Source organism: Mugil cephalus, chromosome 4, assembly GCF_022458985.1.
Source record: "Mugil cephalus isolate CIBA_MC_2020 chromosome 4, CIBA_Mcephalus_1.1, whole genome shotgun sequence".
Lineage (NCBI taxonomy): Eukaryota > Metazoa > Chordata > Actinopteri > Mugiliformes > Mugilidae > Mugil > Mugil cephalus.
In genome coordinates this window covers 11,187,608-11,210,497 of record NC_061773.1, presented here as the reverse complement: position 1 = coordinate 11,210,497, position 22,890 = coordinate 11,187,608, and the positions used below count along the sequence as shown (strand labels likewise).

Sequence of the window (22,890 nt, the reverse complement as noted above, 5' to 3'; positions counted from 1 at the left end):
GTTGGCTCCTTTTCACCGATGCCCTTTTGCACCTTGCTCTAAAAGCTGCTCGGACTCTGCAGCCTGAAGAAACTCACACCCCCTCCTGCACACACGTACATGCCGAAACTTTCTCTGTCTCTGCCCTCCCTCCATCTCTCCCTCTCTCTCCCTCTCTCTCCCTCTCTCTCTCTCTTTCTCCCGGCTCCCTCCTCTCAGCTCAAGACTATAAGAGCCAGACAGGGGTGCACACACATGCTCCCATGCACGCACGCACTCGCTGCCGCACATGCATCGGGTGGAACAGATCCTCAGTGCTGCACAGTAGTGAGGCAGCGGTGTGTGATTGAGACAGAGGGGTGGTGAAGACAGAGAGACACAGAGAGAGAAGGAGAGAGAGAGAGAGAGAGAAGGAAAGAGCATTTACACTCTCTCTCGTCAGCTGAAAGAAAGCACCAGTGTGGAGAAGTTGCATGAGCGAATGGTTTCAACTGAGGACTTTTTCTATCAGAACATGGAAGCCAAAAAGTGGAGATAGAAGAAGAAGAAGAAAAAGTGGAGGAGAAGAGGACAAATTGGAGAGCAGAGTTTCTAAATCTGAAGGATTACTGGACTCTTCATATATGAGCTCTTGTCATGGTGGTGTCCTACGTGATCGTCTCTTGTTGACAGGAGCCTCCTATCAGCGTTTTGGATTTCCCACGGATCAAACTTTGTTTTCCGAGCGCGGTGTGTGAATGAAGAGCGCGCAAGCAGGAAACATGTCAAGCGGACGTTTCAGTCACCTGTTGAGGGGAGTCTGGCTGCTGTGGCTCTGGCAAGGTGAGTCCAGGCAATGACTTCTGCAGATTGGTGCAGAACAGCCCAGATGTTCCATTGGGACCTTAATGAGACACACTCTCATTAAGGTCTCGATGGAAGCGTGGAGGAAAAAGTTCAGACTTGTCAACTCTTTGTCAACTTTTAAGCTGTTAGTTCCTAAAGTTCTTTGGTGAAAAGGTTACAGTGTATTTACTGCTTGAGTGTAATCTTAAATCTTAAAAGATTTCCACAAGTGATCCAAAGCCCTTTTCACTATGAAAACAAGAGATAAACACTCTCTCATGTGAGAAATCAGCAGAACAGCTTGGGGATTTAGCTTAGTGAACACATGGCAAGACACAGGGACAAAAAGGAAGAGATTAAAGCAGACAAAGTCAAAATTACAAGGAAGTCATTATGTGATTTGTCACAATTCGAATGATTCACAAAGGTCAACACGCGGATCACCACTTGGAGAAGTTAAAAAAACACCTATGCTGACTTATGAATAGCCGGTCTGTGTCCCCGCACTCCTCGTCTGTGTGTCTTCAAAGCGCTGGATCTGTGGTCACTGGAGGAGTCTTTGAAAGAGACGGGCTCCGGCTGGTGCCTTTAAACAATGGTTCCCTAGGAGCAGGAGAGCGTGGCCCTGGAACTAATGTTGCCATTATGTTAATGGTTAGAATAACAGGAGACAGCCATTACTGACCCGAGCGCGGGCTGCTGCTGTGCAGAGCTGAGCATCCAGCCGCCGCGGCCTCGATCAGGGGAGCGCGGCATTTGGGCCATCAAGGCTGGTTAGGGTGACGGGCGCCGAGAGGCAGAAAAGACAAGGAAACTGTCCGGTTCTAATCACCATCCAGCGACTCAGCACCAGCACCGCCCCACCCCACCGACCACTCCACTCCACTCCACTCCCTCCATCCCTCGCTGCTTCACTGGTGGACTGGATTCTGTGAAGTGTTTTCTTCTTCACCACTCAAGTTGAGCAGAGGAGACAGGCAGGGCTGGGCTCCAGACAGATCAAGCGGCGCAGGCAACAGATTTGGAATTAATTTCAAGGGCCGGTCACATTAAAGTGAAATTGTTTTGGAATATAAAATATATATGCGGAGGGATATTGAAAGTAATTATGAGGGAGGAAAATTCCCATTTCATACAAGAAAAAAAAAAGTTGAGAAAGTCGAACGTTGATTTAGTTTTTCTCAGTTGCTTTGCGTTTCTAAAAGTTTTTTATTTATTTATTTATTTTTTTGTTCACTTTTCTGGGTCTGGAGATAAATTAATTTCTTGAATTAAGACCTGAACTGGGCAGAACTGGATGGGAAATATTTTATGATCTCTCCCTAAATCATCTCTGTTCAGTCGAAACCTTCTTGTTCCAAATTAAAACTGAACAAACATGTTAAACAGCCATGGCACAGATCTCCACAACCATCTCCAAACCAAAATTATAAATCAAGGTGTAACTGATATAATCTCCTCTCCAAAGCATCAACGGACCATCAATTTCTCTTCTCCACTATCCGCATCTCCTCCGTCCAACAAGAAGAGACAGCGCATGAATGTCAGGTGCTGTTACAATTAAGAATCCTTAACAGTCTGATAGTGACTATAACGTGCCTCCACAAGTTTTAATAACAGTAGAACTTCTCGAGAAATGGTGGAGTGCTGGAAGTGGACGTGTTGGCTTGAGGTGCCGGCTGTTTTATTCAGCGGAACAATGTGCACGAGTGTTGTTGTTGTTGCTTTTTTGCACAGGAGCCAGAGTCCACTAACCGCAGTGGAGCTGGCAGCAGCGTCCGCTGGGCAAACCCCCGTGGATCCCTTGTCCAAATAAACGAGGCCTCTGGATTAAGACGCTTACGCTGTGATGAAAAGACAACAGTGGTCGTCCTTGCGCTGCCCCGGGGACAGAGGGGTACTCCTGGCCTGCAAGGCTGCTATCACATGCTGGGGTTAAAGCACAAATAAGGAAAGGGGGACTCGGGGTTAGAATAACACGACGGACCTCATGTTCTCTGAAAAACATCTAAATCAACCTGACCTTCGCCTGACTTTGGTGACAAGGGTGCAGAGCGAGGCAGAGCACTGCTGCTACAAGGCCTCGGCTGAATACGTTTTACTCTGCGAGCCGTTCGTCTCTCAGCCCCTGAATGTGTTGGGCCACAATTAATCACTTACAGTGCAGGGACTGCAATTATAAATACAATACTTACAATGTATGCGCTGTCTTCTCGCAAAATCGTGTGCAACGACTGTGGGTGTGTGAGACAGTACAATATTATTAAAAAATAGATTATGTGATGAAGTATTTGAAAGCAGTAGCATGTCACGGGCATGCTTCATCCTTCACCATCATTAAAAATAATAAATAAATTAATGCAGATTTTAGTTTGCGGCCCAGTAACTTTTTTTCAGTTTGTTTGCTTATGTGCACAGGGGTGTTGTTCCCTTTCAAAATGTCATGTCAGCCTGTGCAGGAACTGGTTTGAAAAGAGAGGGGTTGTGTGAATTTAGTGGCCACCAAAGAAAAGTAAGCAATAATTGTTAGAGGAATATTAATTTCTACTGCTGTGAGATTTATTAGCTCCATGCAGAGAAAAGTGGTTAGGGTTAGCTCCTTAGCTACAGGCTGGGTACCGGCACACAACATTAAATTAAAGTTGTATAACATGAGTAATAGACTTTGCTGTTGGGTGAAGCCAGATTTATGGTTCGGTGTCAGACCTACGTAACCTTATGTCGTTCCTTGACGTGCACCTCCCTAGAAATGAAACTCGACATCGCAACAGCAGGCGTGGGTCTCTCCATGTCTCCCAGCGGTCCCATAAGCCACCTCTACTTAAAGTGCCTCCTTCAAACCATCTATTCAAAAGTCCTTTGTGCGTTACGCTGATTACAATAAAAGTTAAGTGTTCAACATTTTTTTTAGCTTCAGTTCCATCATGAGCCATTCACTTCCAAACATCATTGTTTGAAATACACAGAAATACTGACCACAAGTGACTAACTGCAGACTAGTGTTGTAGTGGCATAATAAACAGAGTATAAATCAAACAGAATGACTATGAATTATAAATCCTGCATGAAAAGCTTCTGAAAAGTTAAAACTGTTAAAGCGGTTTTGACAATTAGTCAAAATGCATGACATATCACGCATAAAAACACACGTTTTCAGCTTTTAAATTAACTTTTGAAGCACTCTTTGCGGCTCATTGTGCAGCATTTAAAGATATATAAGGATGTGACGAGCAAAATAAAAAGACAACCACCGACTTATTACACTTAACCCAAAACCTGGATGACAGCTCAGCGTCACAGAGAGCCCGAAAAAAACAGCTGTGAACTGTGAATAATGTGCAGCAATCACCTAAATATGTGGAATGAAGGGGGATCTCTGGGCTACCGTAGCATTAAATGTCTCTGCGCCGAGACAAGAAGCACACATGCACCTCACTAATCTTGTCATTCCACGGCACGAAGAAGAAGCCTCACCCCGCTCCCACCTCCACCCCTCTTCCTCCTGACCATTCACCTCATCAACCACTGACTGACACGGAGTAAGAGAGGGGAAAAAAAAAAGAGAAACAAAGGCAAAAAAAAAAGGAGGGGAGGAATCTGAAATCCATCCAGGAGAAATGAGCCGTAAACATCACAGCTTTTTCATCAGCGGGTCGAGGGGTGGGAGGGAGGGGGGCGGTAATCATAGAGAGGAGGGAGAAGGGCCAGAAGGGCACGGCCACTTCAGGGACAGTTTAGAGGGGTTTGTGCTGCAGCCCTGAGGCAAAGAGTGATGAGGAAGTGAGTTTACAAGGCTCCAGAGTAGACATACTGTAAAAAAAAAAAAAAAAAAGTAGGAAACTAGGATTGGTCTTGTGCACCACCAACATTTTCTTTCACCTCAGCTGCCTCCACAAAATCTCAACAGAAGCAGCTATGAAAGGAGACAAAGACTTCTCTTTTTCTCTCTAATGTAATGAATGAGGTGCGAGTCTAACCTCAACATCAAGCGTTTGATTCCCCACAAGCCTTGAATCAAAAGTGCCTGGGTCTGGTTCTTGTTTGTGCAGGATGGCTCCAAATAAAGGCGTACATAAAACTGTATTTGGACTGTGGCTCAGTGGATGAGACGTGAGAGAGGAGAGCGAAGGCTGCCAAACCGTAATCACTGATGCAAACAAACAAACAGGGAACCGCCTGGAGGTCTTTTATAAATGTGTCCCTTCTGCAGTGTGCTGGAAATCAATGTGTGCAGTGTGTATTGGTGGATGCATGCATCTGTGTGTGGAAACTCGTTGAATATACGAGCTCAAAGACAGGGAGATTACTTTGGCCGGTCATCAGTGAAGATGAAGTGAAGGCCAGTGGCTGTGTTGGCGGTGATGACAGACTGACCTTCCAGACCACACGCAGCTCGCAGGCTGCTGCACTGACCCCTAGTGGGAGAACTGTGATACTGCATGAGGACAGCAGGGGGAGGAGGGGGAGGAGGACGGGGTGTCCTCTCCTGCTTGTAGGTCAGGATATGTGGTGTGTTGTTCAGCTATGGGTTTAACAATTAAATGAATGAGACTGAGTGCAGCTGCAAAATTATGTCACTGCTGTCACCCCCTGTCAATCTGTGTATCAGTACTCCTGGTCTACATGAGTGAAATGAACTAAGCCTGGGCTCTAGCCTTTATTGAAAACCTGTGAACGCTTCAGTTGTGCCCCATTCTGAAAAATGGAGGATGTAAAGTTAGCCAAAAAGCTTCCCCTGTTGTTGTTGCATTGTATGCATTCAACCCCTTCAATGTCCTTTTCTTGAATCCTCAAAACATCAAACTTGTCTCGTCCAGCCAAATCTAAAAATATGAATTTAATGATGCTCAACATGTGGGAAAATAACTAAATCATCCAAATTTCTTAAGCTGCAAGACTCACAGACTATGACTCATCTTCTACCACCACTTATCCTCACTCAGGTCGTGGTGGTTGCTGGAGCCTTTCCCAGCTGTCATCAGGCGAGAGGCCTGGGGTACACCCTGGACAGGTCTCCAGTCTACCACAGGGCCAACACGGAGACAAACAACCATTCACACTCACACATAGGGGCAATGTAGGGTCACCAATTAGCCTAATAAGAATGTCTTGGGAGGTGGGAGGAAACCGGAGTACCCTGAGAAAACCCACGCGGACACTGGGAGAACATGCAAACTCCACGTAGAAAGGCCCGAGGAGGACTTGAACCCAGACCGGGATCAGCGCTAACCACAGAGCCGCTGTGCCGTCCAAATCATACATGTAGAAAAAAAGATTTGAAATTAGAACTTTTCAAAGCTGATTTCGAACAGTCCACCTCATCCAAAATTGAACGAATCAATAAAAAGCTGTTAACATATATACAACATCCATAAACATGCTCGTTGTAATCTAGTGAGCCAAGGTATATTGTTCAATAATTGCTTTAGGCTGCAATTACCATTCTGAAAAACCGAGCAATGTCACATATTCTATAATGAACTATGATGTTTGAAACCTTCCGAGTCACAATTATAAAAGCATTTTTAACCGGGCAAACCTATGTTCCTCATCTGAAAATCCTGAAAACTGAACTATTAGAGGTCGGCCATGAAGTGAGTTTTACTCGTAGAAATGTATGAAACCTGCTTTTGGAAGATACACAGAGGTGCAGACTTGCACGAGTGGGGTGTTTTAGGGCCAACAGAGAAAAACAAATCAAAGTGATGCATTTCAGGGAAAAACTAACGATATCTGACTGCCTGTGTAGGAAGTGAATCAACTAAAACAGTCCCCTGTCTCCTCCAAATTGAGGTGGGGATTGGATGTTATCATATGTATTACAACATCACCTCAATTGTGGTTGGAATAGGCTCGACTGTAGAAGAATACTTAAAACCCAGCGATGAGCAATTTTGTTTTACTAAGCTCTGCCTTTATGAGCACCCTTTTAGTAAACGCAACCATATGCCCAACTGGAAAGAGATCTAAGAGAGTGAATGGGGATGAATGACAAGTGACCCCAAGGAACACTCTATAGAAATGCTTTGGCAAGAACAGAAATTCAAATATGGCAGACCCAGTGACTCTTGCCCCTGCGTCTATTCAATGTGCGTGTGTGAGAGTAAACACTTAGGCAATATGTTGCATGCGGCTACAAAGGTTGGATAACGCAAAACAGGCCCATTGGATGACTTGCAAGGAGCAGTGGAAATTAATTAATCCTGATTAGTATTTCTGCTCCGAGCTCTCCTGGGGGAGTGCAGCTGGGTCCGACTGACCGCGTTCCCTCGCCAGCTACAGTGACACGCCGCGTAAACAAACACATCATCGCGCAGGGAAAATTGCAAACATGCTTCCACGCCTGTGATCGCAAAAAATACGTATTAATCTTATCAAGAAATTGACAGACTGCTGGAAGTGGGAGAAATGTGCTCTGAGCTCAAATGTGGCTTTGTGGTCCGTGACTCCGCAGTTCAAACAGCCCAAACTTCACATGATGCATGTGTGTGTGTGTGTGTGTGTGTGTGTGTGTGTGTGTGTGTGTGTGTGTGTGTGTGTGTGTGTGTGTCCGTGTGTGTGCATCAGGTGGAGAAACGCTGGGAAATTGATTTTTGCTGCACACATGTCTGTGGTTGCGGCCTGCCATGTGGGAAGGATTCCAGGAGGGAAGGGAACAGAAAATATCCTCCATCTGACACTAACAAGGTTAATAAACGCCGATCGGTCAGTCGGCTGCCAACTTGGAGCCTTTTACAGAAAAACCAACATCGTGCACTTTCCATTCATTTTCCTTCAGCTTCATTGTCCTCAGCCATGAGAGAACAAACTGACCTGTGGTCCTTCACAGTCGATGCGTCCACTATTGACAGGCTACCAGCTTAACAGGTCAAATGAGAGAAAAGTGAAACATGCTTACCACAGGAAGATTTCAGAACGTGGGAGAAAGTATGTGAGAGTTAATGAGCTTTGGAAGGAGGACGTTTACTTTTTTGACTCCCTTAATTTAAAAACTCAGCTGTGCATTTGTGCATTGAAAAAAATAAATAAATAAAAGGAGAAGAATTTTTCAGTTCTTTGGCAAGAGCACTGATCTGTTCTCTCTGTTCATTCTGTCAGCACATAAATAAAATAACCTATTGCACTTACTTTATGCGCATCCCAGCACTTCAGCACATTTTTTGGACCTTCACTTTGCCAAAGTAGTAACTGATTGAACCTTGGTGTCGTGTAGAAGGTGGTGGACATTGTTCATGGTGGGCCGGAGTTTGTTCAAGGTCTCTGGTCTAAAATCCTCTGCCACTGATGTCAGGGACCCCAGCTCTACCCCTACCACAGAGTCCACCCTCTGCATCAGTTTATGCAGCCATGAGTTTCCCTTCTTCTTAATGCTGCCTCCCCAGCACACCACAGCACAGAAGAGGTGGTCTGGCAGATGTGAAATGATTTTAGTCTTCTAAGGAAATAGAAGTCGCTCTGACCTTTTTTGTATAATACATCTATGTTAGCCGACCAGTCCAGTTTCAACCTTTTCCTCTTGCATTGTGAGTGTTAACTCTTTTTTTAAGGGACATGTACAGGTGCCTTTAATCAAAAGGCCTTGGTGAACCATGTATTTGGTGTCCTTAAAGTTACTGTTATTAAGTAAATTACATTTATTACATAAATGCAGATTCCTGACAACCCTGTCTTCACCATGGGAAGAATGATTTAAAACTGCTCTACAAAGGAGACAGATTATATTCGTTACTGGCTTTAACTTGATGTAAATAGAAAGAAATTAAGCAGATGATTTGCAGACACAAAGCAGAGGTTTGATACTTTCATAAATACGCTAACTGGAGAGAGTCAGATGAGAAGACTGGCACCGCTCTCATGCTTACATAAACTAGCATTAGCATAAGCAGCTAGCATGGCTCTGTTCAAGGGTAACACAATATGGCTACCAACATATTTCATTCTCACTGTTTTTTTAATTTGTATTTAGTTTAATGCAGACAAAACTGTAACATGATAATAATACCACAAAGAATAAAACCAGCACAAGAAGAAAAGAAGCAAACAGTTAAGGGATCTGTGGGAATTCTTCCACTTTTCCTTTTGACGTTTGTTTTCAGGGGAGAAACACACAAAAATGCACACATTTATCAGACAGACCCCACTGGATTTCTTCATGTTGCAATCATGAGGGTGCAATCAGAAAATCCTCTCGCCTTTTTCCTGGCCGAAACCAGACCGACGTGCTCAGCCTTGTTGTGTCGACACACATCTCTGCTCAATAATGGGTGGATTTAGCCGAAAATGCAGTTATGATTAATAACAGACACGTTGCAGATGTGCACATGTCAGATCAATAAATGTTACGGAGTGAATAATGCTTTTATTTGGTTTAACCGTCAGTGTTTGGGAAAACTCGTGCAAGAACATTCCTTATCATTAGTGGGATTTTAAAAATCGTATTATCACCAGATGTGTTTGGCTCCATTTGCCTGCTGCTGTCAGTGACCCACCGGTACCTCGGTGACAGAAATGCATACATGCAAAGTGTATGCATGTAAGGTGATCACAAACAGTCACTTCCAGTCACACGTCCTGCCTCTGAGCAAACCCAAAACCGAGTCCAGTGTGCTGCAGCTGCAAGCTGATTGGAGTGACAAGCCAAACCTGTGTGCACTGAAGCCAAACTTCTGATGTATGGATCCTATAGCGCAGACCAGCCGCTCATTTCACGGTCACTTTAACTGCATTATACCATGAAGCAGCTTACAGTCGACCAGAATTGAGTATCATCTCTTATCTCATACATACACCCCGAAACCTGTACAACACTTAATAAAGCGTCTGATTTTAAACTGATTGGATAATTATGACATTATTCTGTGTTCTCTATGCAGCTGTGTTTGTGGTCGGGACGGGGAGTAAACTTTGGGAGGTGCCTGCAGTTTCCTTCAGCTCTTCCTCCAACCTCAGTGAGAGTCTGCAGTGGGAGTCCCACTGTCAGTACCGTCACCTGCAGGACAGAGTGAAAATCACAGCAGACGTCCCGCCAAGACTGGACGGCACTTGGGTGTCAACAAGGTTTGTTTTCTTCGTTGTAGCAGTGGCAACAACGAGGGACAATGTTTTAAAAGAAATATGGTCGTCTTTAGTACAAGTAACAGGTATCTGCAAGTAGAAAAAAACTCAGCTCAGTTGACCATTTTTGTGTCTTTCTTCTCATTGTTTTGGTTCCAGCCCACAGCTTTAGCGTTTTGGTTCACTATCACTGTTTATCAGTTATCCTTAGACATATCCATGTGTGTGCTTTGCCTCTGCTAGAATATAACTACTAACTACAATTGTTTAAAAAGAAAAAGAAAGCTACATTACATCTTGGAATAGATTTGATACTTTCTCTGACAAATTTTAAGGCTTGTCCTAAAATGAACTCTTTCACTTCTCTCCTTTAGATGTGAAGTTCGTCCTGGTCCAGAGTTTCTCACTCGCTCCTACACCTTCCACTCCAGCCGACACTTCCAGGCCCTGCAGCACTACTACTCCGACAGCGGCTGCGAGGACCCGGCCTACTCCCTGATGATCAGAGGGAAGATTCGCCTGCGCCAGGCCTCCTGGATCACCCGCGGGGGCACCGAGGCCGAGCACCACCTGAGCAAGGTGGGCATTGTTGTCCACAGCCTGGCAGCCAAGCAGAGGCTGACCTCCAGGCTGCCCCCGTCCTGCGTGGGTCTGAGCCTGGGTCGAGCTGTGCCGGGAAAGCTGTATGAGCTGTACAACACCCGCGCAGGGAGGGGATGTCTGACAGCGCTGGGCTTCTCCATGATGGAGATGGGTCTGGTACGGGTGGAGACGCAGCACCACAGCCACGGAGGGCAGGTCCAGGAGCTGCTCCTGGGGGATATCCACACTGACTGGACCCAGAGGACTCAGTACAGGCCCACAGGCTACCAGCAGCCACTGCAGAACGCCATGGTGAGACTTACAGTGCAGTTTTATTTACTAAATCAAGGTGATCATAAAAAGAGCCAAAATTATGATTTCACTGTCCTGAAGTACAACTGTACATCACTGCAACTAAAGTCTAAACCATAATTAAAAGATTATGTAGTAATCAGTCAAACAAGCAGATAAAAAACCGAATGTCTCTCTCTCTTCTTGCAGCATCACAACCACCCCTGCTCCGTGTGTGCACTGGTGTACCGCTCCTCAGAGCACCGTCCCCCTGTCCTGCCCCACAGTCCTGCAGTCCCGCTGTCTCTCTCTGGTCGCTGGGTCAGCCAGCGGTGTGAAACCCGGCCCACTGTCCTCTTCCTCACCCGGGACTTCACCTTTGACCCTGACCAGCACGCCTGGGAGGGCATCTACAGACACTATTCCGACCCCACCTGCACCCAGCCCACGTTCACCCTGAGAGCCTCAGGCCACTACGCTCAGGGAAACCCCTCGGCCAAACTCTCAGGAGCTTTCGAGTTTGTCTTCAAGGTTACCCAGGTCAGAGTCACAGCCCTGGATGAGCCCACGGCCAAGCTGCTGAACAGCACAAGGCCAGGAAAGTGTGGTCGGGCAGGAGGGTGGGAGGTCGGGCTGGAGCAGGATTTGACTCCCACAGACGGGTGCACCGTGCTGGGCATCAAGCTGCCACATAAGGAGTACGAGCTCTTCAAGGCAGAGACGGATCACAGGAAGCACCCGCTGCTGTTCATTGGCGAGAGGCCAACCGAAGGGTCCAGCCCCGACCGACCTCTGAGGCGAGCCACTTCTTTTCAGGCTCCCATGGTGCATTGCACCGGGGGTGGCCTACACCCCTCCCACTCCAATTTTAATCACGCATTTAAGCAAGTACAGTTAGCAGCCAGTGGGAGTGCAAGTCTGGCACAGCTGATGCTTCTGGTGTTTGGGTGTGCGCTGTGCAGCTGGCTCTGTGTTTATTAAAGACTAAGCAAACCTGCTACACAGCTGAACTCAGTGATGGACATTGTCTTCTGGCAGATGTCTTTCACTCTCTCTCCATATGGTGATGGGGACCATATGACACGTGAGATGGACAAGAAAAGTTATGAGACATTCAGGAGAGCTCAGTAATTTCTGAATCTGGCTTCCAGATGCTGCCACTTTAATGACTCACTCCTGCTCCTTTTCTACCAAAAGCTAATCTGTATATAAACCACACGTATAGACAAGTGCCATCATTTCAATATATAGTATATCCTTTCAAGTGATGCTTGCTTTTCGTAATGATCAAACAGATGTTCTCACTACAAACATCAATTCCTGAGACGTGGATCAGTTTTTTCCACATTAAAATGTAAGCCATGGACATTTCATGGGACTTCATCAAGATGCAGTATAACTAATGCACTTTGTACAGAAGATTTCTTTCTTTTTTTATCAACCTACTGGAAAGAAAACAAGCCTGGAAAGTAGAACACGTATAAGCAGCTGCCATCATCTTCGGTCTAATGCCACTGTGTTGTTTTGTCTCCATGCTCTTTTTATATCTGATTTTCAGTCAGCGGTCAATCTAAACAACTCAAATGAATATTTATTTTAACCATTTATACTTCATAAGAAGATTCTTGTCTAATATTTTAGTTAGTTTTGTCATTTAAGATTTTCTATGTCTATTATTAAAAATGGCTTTTCATAACATCTTGAGTTGAATTGATCTAAAGTCTGCTGTGACATCGCCTGTGTCTGGACTAAAACGTTGCCCTCGAACACACCACGGCAAAGTACTATTAGCTAGGAGGCCAGGACGCGAGGAAGCTACAAACATGCAGTCGTACAGAGCAGGCATCTTTATTCCTTCTACATGATCAATTCACTGAGAAAATATTTGAGTTTTTGAATGTTCAGATAAGCTGAAGGTGAAAAATTAGAAGAACCTTCTGTGTGCTCTTTGCACTTTGTCATTTTTCCTCTAGTGCCCTGTTCAGCTAAGCCAACGGACCAGTCGGAGTGATTTCTTTCACAGATGCATTGAGTCAGCTGAGAAGCTGCTGACAGAACTACACCTAGTGGTAATGGGGCGGGACAGATGTGGTTTGGTGTATTTCTTCCTTAGGAGTCTACGGCCGTGCTTGTAAATACGTTCAGTAACACGGAAAAAAATAACCTGCTGCTGCTCAAATTTGATGCTAATCTTTCCGACGGCTACTCACAGTATTGCATTGAAAACAAAATGTCCTCCACAGGCCACCATTAACCGTTAACAGGACGCACCCATCTGCAGAAACATTTATTCTCTTTCTCTTGTAAATGTTTAATACACACTGGTCCACAGAGCCAAAAAGGTGATGTGCAGTAGGTTGTCCAATGTAGAAGCTGTAAATATTTTTAGCATGTGCACCAGGCAAAAGATTTTCATTGAAGCAAGCAGGTGCCATTCTGGATTTTGTCCCATCTCTTTCTATGCCAGTAAAGCCTGGAGACCTTATTTTGAAAAAGGAAGGTACAGTATCGTATGGCAAGAGACAAATCATACATTGATCCAACTTAAATTATGTAAAGAGGTTTCTTTTAAAATTTTAGTCAATTTAGAAAATGATGTAGTAAGACAAGAAAATCAAATTTCTGTCAGAACTTTAAATGCCTTTAAAAGGGTTTCTAAATATTTTATACATAAAGGTTCAGACACTGTTGATGAAGAGAAGAACCGTGCAGGCATTCTGTAAAAGCAGGTGTCTGCTAGGATTTTACAACACTTCACTTGCTCCAGCCATAACACGGAATATTTGGAGCTATATTCTGTATGCTCCTCTGTTGTCTCCTAACTGCTGCTCCTCTTGGCTCATTTATCTGGGAAGCGACTGCAAAGTCTGTTTTCTTGGCTGATGGCTGTGCATCCAATCTGAAATCCTTCTGTGCGTTTTCAGCAGTTTGACCTGCACTGGAATGTCTGTAATGTGTGAGCCATATGATAGTTATTTATCAAACGGCAGCACGCTCACCCACTGTCTGTGCTTTGGTGTTTGAACTGCGGTCTGATTCAGAGAGGACAAATTTCAGCTAAAGCTAGGCCCAGTGTTTCCTTATTGATATAACAGCCGCTCCGGGACAACAAAAGTAAACTTTTATTTTAGTGTAATATATCAACAGCAGTAAATTTTGTACATTTCATCTTCATGGTCCCTGGAGAATGAAACCTGCTGCCTCTGGTGTTCACCTGATTTTTCCATTAGCACCATCAGGAGGCTGACATTTGCACTTTAAACTGACTGTATGTCAACAAAAGCTGGAAGGATTTGGATGAACTCTTATGTTCCTCTGTAGGAAACTTTGAAGATGCCTTAACTTTTAATTTATTGCCATTACCAAGTCGTCTTCCCGTTATATAATTCTACAGCATATGACTAAATACCTGCAGGTTGACTTTGGTCCACTGGCTGTGCTCTGTACAATAAACCCATGGTAATATTAGCAGTTAGCTAGGAGTGTAAAAATTATTTTCTTGTACCACAGCAGAGATGTTAGAATGGAGAGACAAAAATCAGTGACATTTTTTGGATTGAGCCTTGAATGAAGGTGTTGTTGTAAAACCTGGCAGGTGTGCTGAAGAAAGTCAAACATTTCTGATGGAACCACACCACTAAAACAGCAACAATCACATATTTTGTACAAATATAAGGAAGGAAAGCATATAGACATAATAAATAAATTAGTTCTGAAATAGTACATTTATATATCCATTTAAATTTCATGAAACTATATATAAAAGAACAGCACAATAATAAATTGCACTAATCTCTCAGAATAAGAGACTGCATGTGGACAGCTTTTCAGCTGATGGAAATAGAACATATTTAAAATGTGGATTTCTTTGGGCCACTTGTCTGCAATGAAAACAAGTTATAAAGTTCATGAGCCTTTGAGCAAGCCGTTTCCTATTAACAAATCTCATGGTACAACATTTCAATTCATTTTGACTCATGTTTCTGTCCAGCTGAAAAATGTCAATCCAACATTCACTAGTCATGCGGGTCTTTTTTTAATGTCCTTAACTCCAGTGAGAAACATTTGGTTGACTAGCTGCTAAATGCTCCACTGTGTTCACCACTTATCTCTACATGTGTCTGCATGTCCTTTGGTTTTTTAGAGTCTGCAGCAGCCAAAAAACAAGTGACAAGTGTGGACCAAAGCAGCAACTTTGTTTTGAAATGCACAGGTGAACTAAAGTGATCATGCAATCCATAAAAATAAATCTGCACCTCCTCTAAAATAGTAAATAGGGAAGAAAATATAAAGGCAGTTTCTGAGAAAAGTGAAAATAAATATAGACATAAAATGATGACAGCAAAGCGATGACTTCAATGGAGGTGACAAAAAAAAAAAAAAAAGAAGAAAGAAACAGAGCGAGGCAGTCTTTTCCAGAGACTACATGCTGTTCCTATTAACTCCTGCGAGAATGGTGATGGCAGCTGCTAGCCCCATGAGGTCATCCTCCAGGCCTGGATGGAGAATATAGGTCTCTAACCCCCTCCAAGCCAAAGGAGCGTAGAAAAAGAACAGAGACTGGCTGAAAGAAAAACTCAGGGTGGATGACTGACATTTATCTGCCCATTAATGTGCAAAATATGTCGTTAAACTGGTTGTGAACCAGAATGAAATCCTTGTTCCCGTCCAGTGAATCCATGCAGCAGCTGCGTGGATCCGCGTTGGTTGCTGCAAGACTGCATTGGGGTCTGTTTGTGGTTTCTGTTGCGCACCATACAGTGAAGTCACGGCAGAGAGGAGTGCAGGGCCAACCTGTTAGCAATCAGGGCCAGTGATTTATTAAATGAAACCAGGATAAAGTAGAGTGGAGTGAGTTTCAGGCAAGCATGGGAGCATCAGAGCAACAACCCAAAATGTTTTTTATAAGTCCAATTAAAGGAAGCATTTGATTCTCACCAGGAGTAGGGCAAGAACATGCTTTTGAGCTAAGGTTTGTTCTAGTTGTGAGCTAGCTTCACTTGTTTACAGTGAATAAAGTCCAAAAACAAGCACACTTAAAGTTCGCTAATCAGTTAAGTACAATTTATTCTGAATGACTGGTAAAACTCTAAAACTTGTCTGTTAGTGGTGAAGCTAAAGTCAGCACTTAGTGCATAAGTCAGCACCGTGGAGGTACTGCAACATCCAAATACAGCATCCTTAACCGTTTATCGGGCAAGAAACCATATATGATCACTTTAGCACATATTTTAAATTTAAATTGTCCCTGTGCCTCTCAGTGAGGTTTAAAAGCATGTGGTTGTCATTCAGACAATCAGCCAAGATCAAGGAAACATTCTCAGGTCAAATTAGGGTCAAATGTAGTCTTCAAGGTCCACCACACTGAGTATAAATGCTTTATTAGGTGCCACAAAGATGTGTCCTAATGTTGCCTAAAGCACTGTTCTAAAGTTATAAATACATGTTTACATTTGCTAACCACATAAGGGCAGGGAAACATATGTGGTAACTTCATTAATCTTGAAATCTATTGAAAATTAAAACATTTCAAATTTCACAAAAGTAAAAAAGTCATCTTATGACCTGCATTAACACTGAAGGATGAAATTTAGAATGTAAAATGCAAGGGTTAAAACAAAGAAACCAATACATTACAACCCATTTAATTTGAACAAAAATCTAAAGACCAGGTCACTTTCTCTTTCCATACTGAGTCTTTATGCTCACAGTGATAACGCTAGCAGGGAGCTAACCATCTCCTAGCTGTCGCACAACTAGTTGAGCGAAGCTAAACTTTTCATCTACAAGATTTCTCCAAAAATATTTCCGGGAATAATTGACATCCAATCTAAAAATACAAAACATGCTAACAATTTTTGCAATTCAATTGCTTTCTTGATAAAACTCTTACATTTGTATGCTAAATACAAATTTAAGGTCAGAAGTTATCTTAATTTAGCACAAGGTTAGGCTAAGGTGGAAGAAATAGTTACCCCACTCTTTTCCAGTTAACAACATCCAAATACCAGCACCTATAAATCTGCAGTAATAAAAACATGACAATTAACTACTATTTTTACTAAAATAAAAAGACCAGGCCAGGCCAGCTCACAGTAATAAGGCTAGCAGTGTGTTAACCATCTCCTAGCTGCTGCACAAGTGGAAACTGAACTTCTCAGTCACAAGATTTTCCAAAAATATGTCCCAGAATCATTAACTATCCAGTTAAGAAAAAGTCTAGTTCATTATTTTGGAGTGCACTATTGCTTTCTTAATAAAACTCTCAAATGTTTCTGCTGTTTCTAAAACTAGCAGCTGGTCTGACTCTGTTGTGAGCCGACAAAATACGATTACCAGCACAGCTTAAGTTCACTTATTAACATGTTTTGCATATTGTGTGTTTAAACAAAACTGAGGAGTAAAAACTAGGTCAGACAAGCACTCACACTCACAAGAAAGCAAATACATAAATGTAAATGTAGATATTTCTCAACATGTGCAACTGCTCCTTTTAGACAAAAAATATCAGTTTGCGTAATATTTTAAGCGCAACACAACTATTAAGGGACTTGTTTTCATGCATGAGGAAACTGGCCAAAATTCCTTCACTTGAAATCCTGTAGACTACAAATTATGTCAGTCGAGCAACAAATGTAATAAGGAGACTCTCAGGGGCCTCAAGGGGAAAAAATGTCCCACGAAGTTGTTCTCTATGTAGTTCTCAATTCTCCCACAATCTCTGCAACAGATTTTAGTTTTTTTTTTTTTTTTTTTTAAAGGCACCTTACTATTTGACTTTTTGTACGATTTTCTGGGATGATGCAGGACCAAGACTTTTAGGAAGAACGTTCCTATAGACTGTTAAAAAATAATAAAGAAAACAAAACAAGCCCTAAGGAGTTTCCTTTCAGCTGAACCAAGTTTCCAAACCACAAGCAGTTCGGCGGTTCGGTCTGACAAATGTTCTGGTAAAAGAAAGACACAGTGCTGCTTTTGGACAGAGGCTCATTAGAAAATACAGCAGAGGTATGTTTTTCTTTTTTTCTCTTCCATCCCCAGTCTTCCCATAAAACTCTTGCAGTAAATGCACACACACACACACACACACACACACACACACACACACACACACACACACACACACACACACACACACACACACACACAAAACACACATCAGTGAGATGACATCAGTGCAGTAGTATGGACAACTTCCAACCCCCTCTCTCACTCATTCAAATTTCAGGCTCCGTTAAGAAAATCCCATTATTTCAATAAGAATATGAACTGCAGCTGTGTCATAAAAGATAACATCAGCCATAAGCCGGTTGGCTCGGTTGAAACAAACGAGTTCCTATTGAGAAATGTGTCCTCCTGCACAACAAAGCAAAGTGTTTTTGCCAATGGAGCTGCAGCAGAGGGCAGTGACTGCATTTTCCTGCTTGATCTTATGCCAAACATAAAACGGGCTCTTTTCTGTCATGACCTCATGCTCATATACTTAACCAACTACTTAACCAAGCAATGTGCTGCTAGAGCAAGCAGCCTATTGCTGCACATATTTTTTTTTCTTTCTTTTTTAGCTTTCATGAAATGAGCTTCTAATCTATCAGTATGAGACTTGTGGAGGGAGTGCTCAGATCTTTTAATCAAGTAAAAAGTACAAATACAGTAATTTAGAAATATCCATAAAGACTCTGTGTTCTTTATAAGCAGCAAAATGTGCTTTTATTCTAACAATGGAACCTCTTACTGATCAGACTGTATAAACAGACTGTATATATTAAAAGTACCAAGCAATGCTACCGTTTAAAAGTCCTATAGGAGTCTCTTTATTATAGTATCAGCATATTACATCAATATTATCAGCAAAATGTGTGTAAAGTATCAAAAATTAAATTACTCAGTCTCCCAATAGTCTCAGAAACATTGGTGCCTGCAAATGTTTTTCCTGTTATATATTTTATTACTAGATTATTATTACTGATGCATTCATATGCAAAAAGCACTTCACTGTTGCAACTTGTCAATCAGTTTTATTGACTTTACTTGCAGCTTTTTGTAGTTTGGTAGTAAGGTTAGGTTGTCAGCATAGTGGTTAGACCCCACCAAAGAGTTGCAAGATGCTTCTGGATTTAATGAAGCACACCTTGTAATAAGTACTGACCAGTGGCATCTTTGCATTAGGGGCCGGTGCCATCAGGAGGAGCTTCTGTGCAGACGAGGATTATCAGCTTTTATAAGTTTTCTTGTGTCATAAATGTTGTTGCGCATAAGTTAATAAGTAATAAACTTTGTCCCCAATGAAATGTCCGCATTTGATGAAAACAATTCCCTCTGTAGACACTTTTTGTAGTGTAGTTTTGTGTGAACGTGCTCCTGATGCTGCCTCTGTTTTCGGTCAGTGCCGCACAGCTGAGATGGCCCTGGCCTGCAGTGTTGTGGACTGGTGAGCTGCTGCGCATGCATGCACATGTACAGCGCACACTTCAGTTTGAGCAGTGGGGCCTCAAGGCCCCAGAAGGAGACGGGGACTGCACAGACCTCGCCAGTTCGGCTAACAGAGTAAAGGAGCATACTGGTAGCTAATTCACGTTTCATTCATTCATTGCATGATGAATCGAGTTGACTAGCTGGCAAGCGTGGTGTGCGATTTCAGACTTAACCATTTGAGCAGAAGTTGGAGATAAAAGGTTTGGGACCACAAAAAGACAAAACTAGGACATTCAAGCAGGAGTGGTTTAAGCAGAAAACTTGGTTTTCTGGGAGCTTGTCAAAAAGGCACTTGGTGAGTCTAATTTATTTTTAATCTAAATGGACCTGATAATGTAGTTTAGATATTGTTTGAATTCTAGTGGAATATGTGTAATGCGTAACTGGCGATACATGTTTGTGGGTGTGTGTGGTGTACACAACCTCATGGAGCTGTTCAACTGTCTGTGGAGCTGAAATGTATGTTTGACTGTGGTACATTGTGTGTGGTGACTTTGTATATTGATTGCTTTGTATTGGTTGTGCACCATAAGTGATGCATTGTGTTTTTATTGTTGTCACGTTATAGTTTCAGTCTTGAGTATTTGATATAGTGAGATCTTGAACACTGCTGTTTGGTAGCTCTATTGATTTGATAACATCAGAGCGGATCTGGATGATATATGTTGTCAGATTTGCATTGTTTGAGTGATGATATTATTCAGCTGCAATTTTGTCGTCACCTGTGTGTTGTCAGGTGCTGTGGTCTCCTCTCTCACTTTCTACTGTGCCTTTTGTTGTGATGGTATAAGTTATGATATTTGTGGATTGCATTATAGGATTTTCCTGCGTGGCCCCATCAGAATTTCCAAGTCAAAAGCGCCATGTCAACTCTGAGGACAAAATGTTCACTTCACTTGCTGCATAATATATCCTGCCCACTGACAGGTGCTATGATAACTAGATAATCAGTGTTTTTGACTTGACTAGTGAGTATGACCAGTCAGTCATTATATATATTTTTATGTAAAAGTAAATACAGTACTGCAAGGACTCTATAATATGAAATACACAAATAAAATGCTGCATATATAGGTACAGTTTTCTCATAAGAACATAACAGATGAACAGTAAGTTGCCGCGTTCAGTATGAAACAACCTTTTTTAACGTATCTGTTTTCCTTTGGGAGTCATTTTGACAGGTCCATTCCCCCTTAGAGCTATCTGTCAGTCCTGGTGACTTGTTAAATCAGGTCATATTTCTGTTTTAAGGTTAAACTCACACAAATGATTGAAAAGGTTAGCGCTGGAGAGATCATCCACATTCTTCCAGACTGCATTGCTCACTGCCAGTTGTCTTGCGTCCAACCTTTCTGGCAAGCCGCAGAGTCCTTTTTCAAACCACTAGGGCCTCCAAACTCTTTACCTCTTGTAAATAGAAAATTTGCAAAATTTGGCTTATTTATGTGCCAAACAACTCTGCCATGGTGAGTATTCTATTTCACTCGTGAAACCGGGAAAGGGAAAATAAATTAAGCGCCTGTATAAAATGCCAAATATGCAAAACTTGCCGATAAAGCAGGAGATGGATTGTTTGCTCTGTGCATTTTAATAGGCATGTAAAACAATTCTCATTACGCTGCCAAAGGTAATTATGGCACACAGTTAACACCGAGAAGAGAGTGTGTCAGGCTGATATGTAATTAAATATTTTATATGTTTTCTAAACTTCAAAGCACAGCTAGAAATCTGGGTTTGTGCACAGACCTCAATGAAGAACAGACTCCCTGAAATGACGGTGGGAGTGAAGCGGTGGTTAAAGATCAGTCAAAGCCTCTAAAGAAATATGGGTCTTCCAGAAGACATCAAGGTCGGAGGGTCAAGTTTAAATGTGGTCAAGAAGGATAATAACAACCATCAGATCTGGACAGTGAAGGATAAAGTCAAAGAAACGTCAGCTAACTCATTAATATCCCCCTTTCTAACCACAACAGTAAACTGCTGAACTGATGAACGAGTCCAAAAGAAGTGAGAACAACTGCAGCTGCACGAATTGCCGCCTGAGGCTGGCTCCAGTCAATCCCCATAGACCTGCATGTTAAAATACCCATATTCACAACAGAAATAAAAAATGTTTACAGCCTGGCACGAAAATAATTTATTTAATTTATCCATTCACGACAATCCTATAGGAGGCAATTGGTTATATTACTCACTCTTTTACAGCATTAAAGCTTCTGCATAATTAAGTGGATGTGCTTTGATTGATGGGTGGATGCCATCTCATGCTTTCTGTCTGCCTCACACTCACTAAGGCTTTGTTTTTTGAATTAGCCAGAAGTTAAAAGGAGTTGTGCACCATCAAGATGGTGTCAACTGGAGTTACCACAATGAGCTTCAAAATGGAAACACTCAATATTTCTAACACATATCATGTTTGTGTGTCTGAGTGGTAAGACAATGATGGATAAACTCTGGTGGAGGTCTCAGATGCTCCAAATGTAAAACGCTGATAAAAAAACAAAAAAAAAAACAAAAAAACGAAACACACATTTTAATCATTATTTCCATCTCTTTATAAAGTTGTATTTTTTTACAGTTAGTTTACAAGGGTCTGACATGATCACATGAGGCAAAGGGAGAGTTACATTTGAGCTTTAATGAGATTAGAAGGAAAGAAAACACTGATTTCTACAAAAAAGGGTAGGCGGGATTTGAACTTCCTGACGCAATAACTTGACTTATATTCATTCCCTTTCATGCTGATTAAAAGATTGAGGCCACTCCCCCATCTGTACATGTCTATACTACCTATATATTAGTATGTAAGTAGAAATGTTAGTAGAAAAACTGGAATCAGGGGAAAACTACTCGCCTGTTCCTGTCCAAAGGTAACAAAACCTACTTACCAGCTCTTCCAAAGCTCATTAATTAACAAACTGCCTTTTGTTTTGTTTACTCTGGGCCAGAAAGTGTTACGTGTTGAACTTTCTTGGCCAAATGACGTGGACAGCTAACTGCTGCTTTTTTGACCTTTTCTCCAGGTGGCCAGTAAACCTAACTACGTCTTGTAATTTTCATCTTAGCAGTATGTTAAAACATTTCTCCACGATTTACCTTGGAAATGGATTGTTTCCTGACTGAAGGTAAAAATGTAAATCAGTATTGGTTTGTTTCCACCTCTGAGCTTGCAGCTGTGCTTTGCTGTGGCCAAGCCAAACAGCTGAGGAGCTACCAGACCCAGGTGTACACCAGGGGGTTCCTGACACTCTGCGCTGCCTCCGTCCAAGAGCTGCCGACAGAAACACTGTCTGGTTGTTACTGATACAATAACACGGGATGAATCACCAGTATTTTATTCTACCCGACATCACCGCACTGCATTAGAAAGAAATCTGAGGGGTAATTAATTTCCCTGCAGCAATATATTTTAACACTTTTCTCCTGCTGCAAATTGCGGCGCGGCCAAATCAAGCAATGTGGTAGCGAGTCAGCTTGGCCTTGGGTGTTAGTGGCAGCGAGCAGTTGTCACACAGTATATCTAACAGCAGACATTAATCTTTTATTGATGTGGCTATCCTTACATGTTTTAGTCTGGCTAATGTTGTAATAAATACATCAAAGTACACCGATCAGGCATAACATTATGACGGGAAAAGTAAATGTCACTGATCATCTTAGGAAAACTTTGGACGTGGTTTGGAG

At 42.5% G+C, this 22,890-nt stretch overlaps 1 protein-coding gene across 1 annotated transcript; it reads left to right on the top strand.

The window, feature by feature from the left end:
• The first annotated feature begins 217 nt into the window (after nucleotides 1-217).
• On the top strand, nucleotides 218-12,429 carry apcdd1l (adenomatosis polyposis coli down-regulated 1-like). The gene is made up of 4 exons (XM_047584229.1): nucleotides 218-801; nucleotides 9,678-9,861; nucleotides 10,233-10,752; nucleotides 10,942-12,429. Exons 1-4 carry the CDS (start codon nucleotides 717-719, stop codon nucleotides 11,710-11,712), a joined length of 1,560 nt encoding a protein of 519 aa, XP_047440185.1. The 5' UTR covers nucleotides 218-716; the 3' UTR covers nucleotides 11,713-12,429.
• The last annotated feature ends 10,461 nt before the right edge of the window (nucleotides 12,430-22,890 follow it).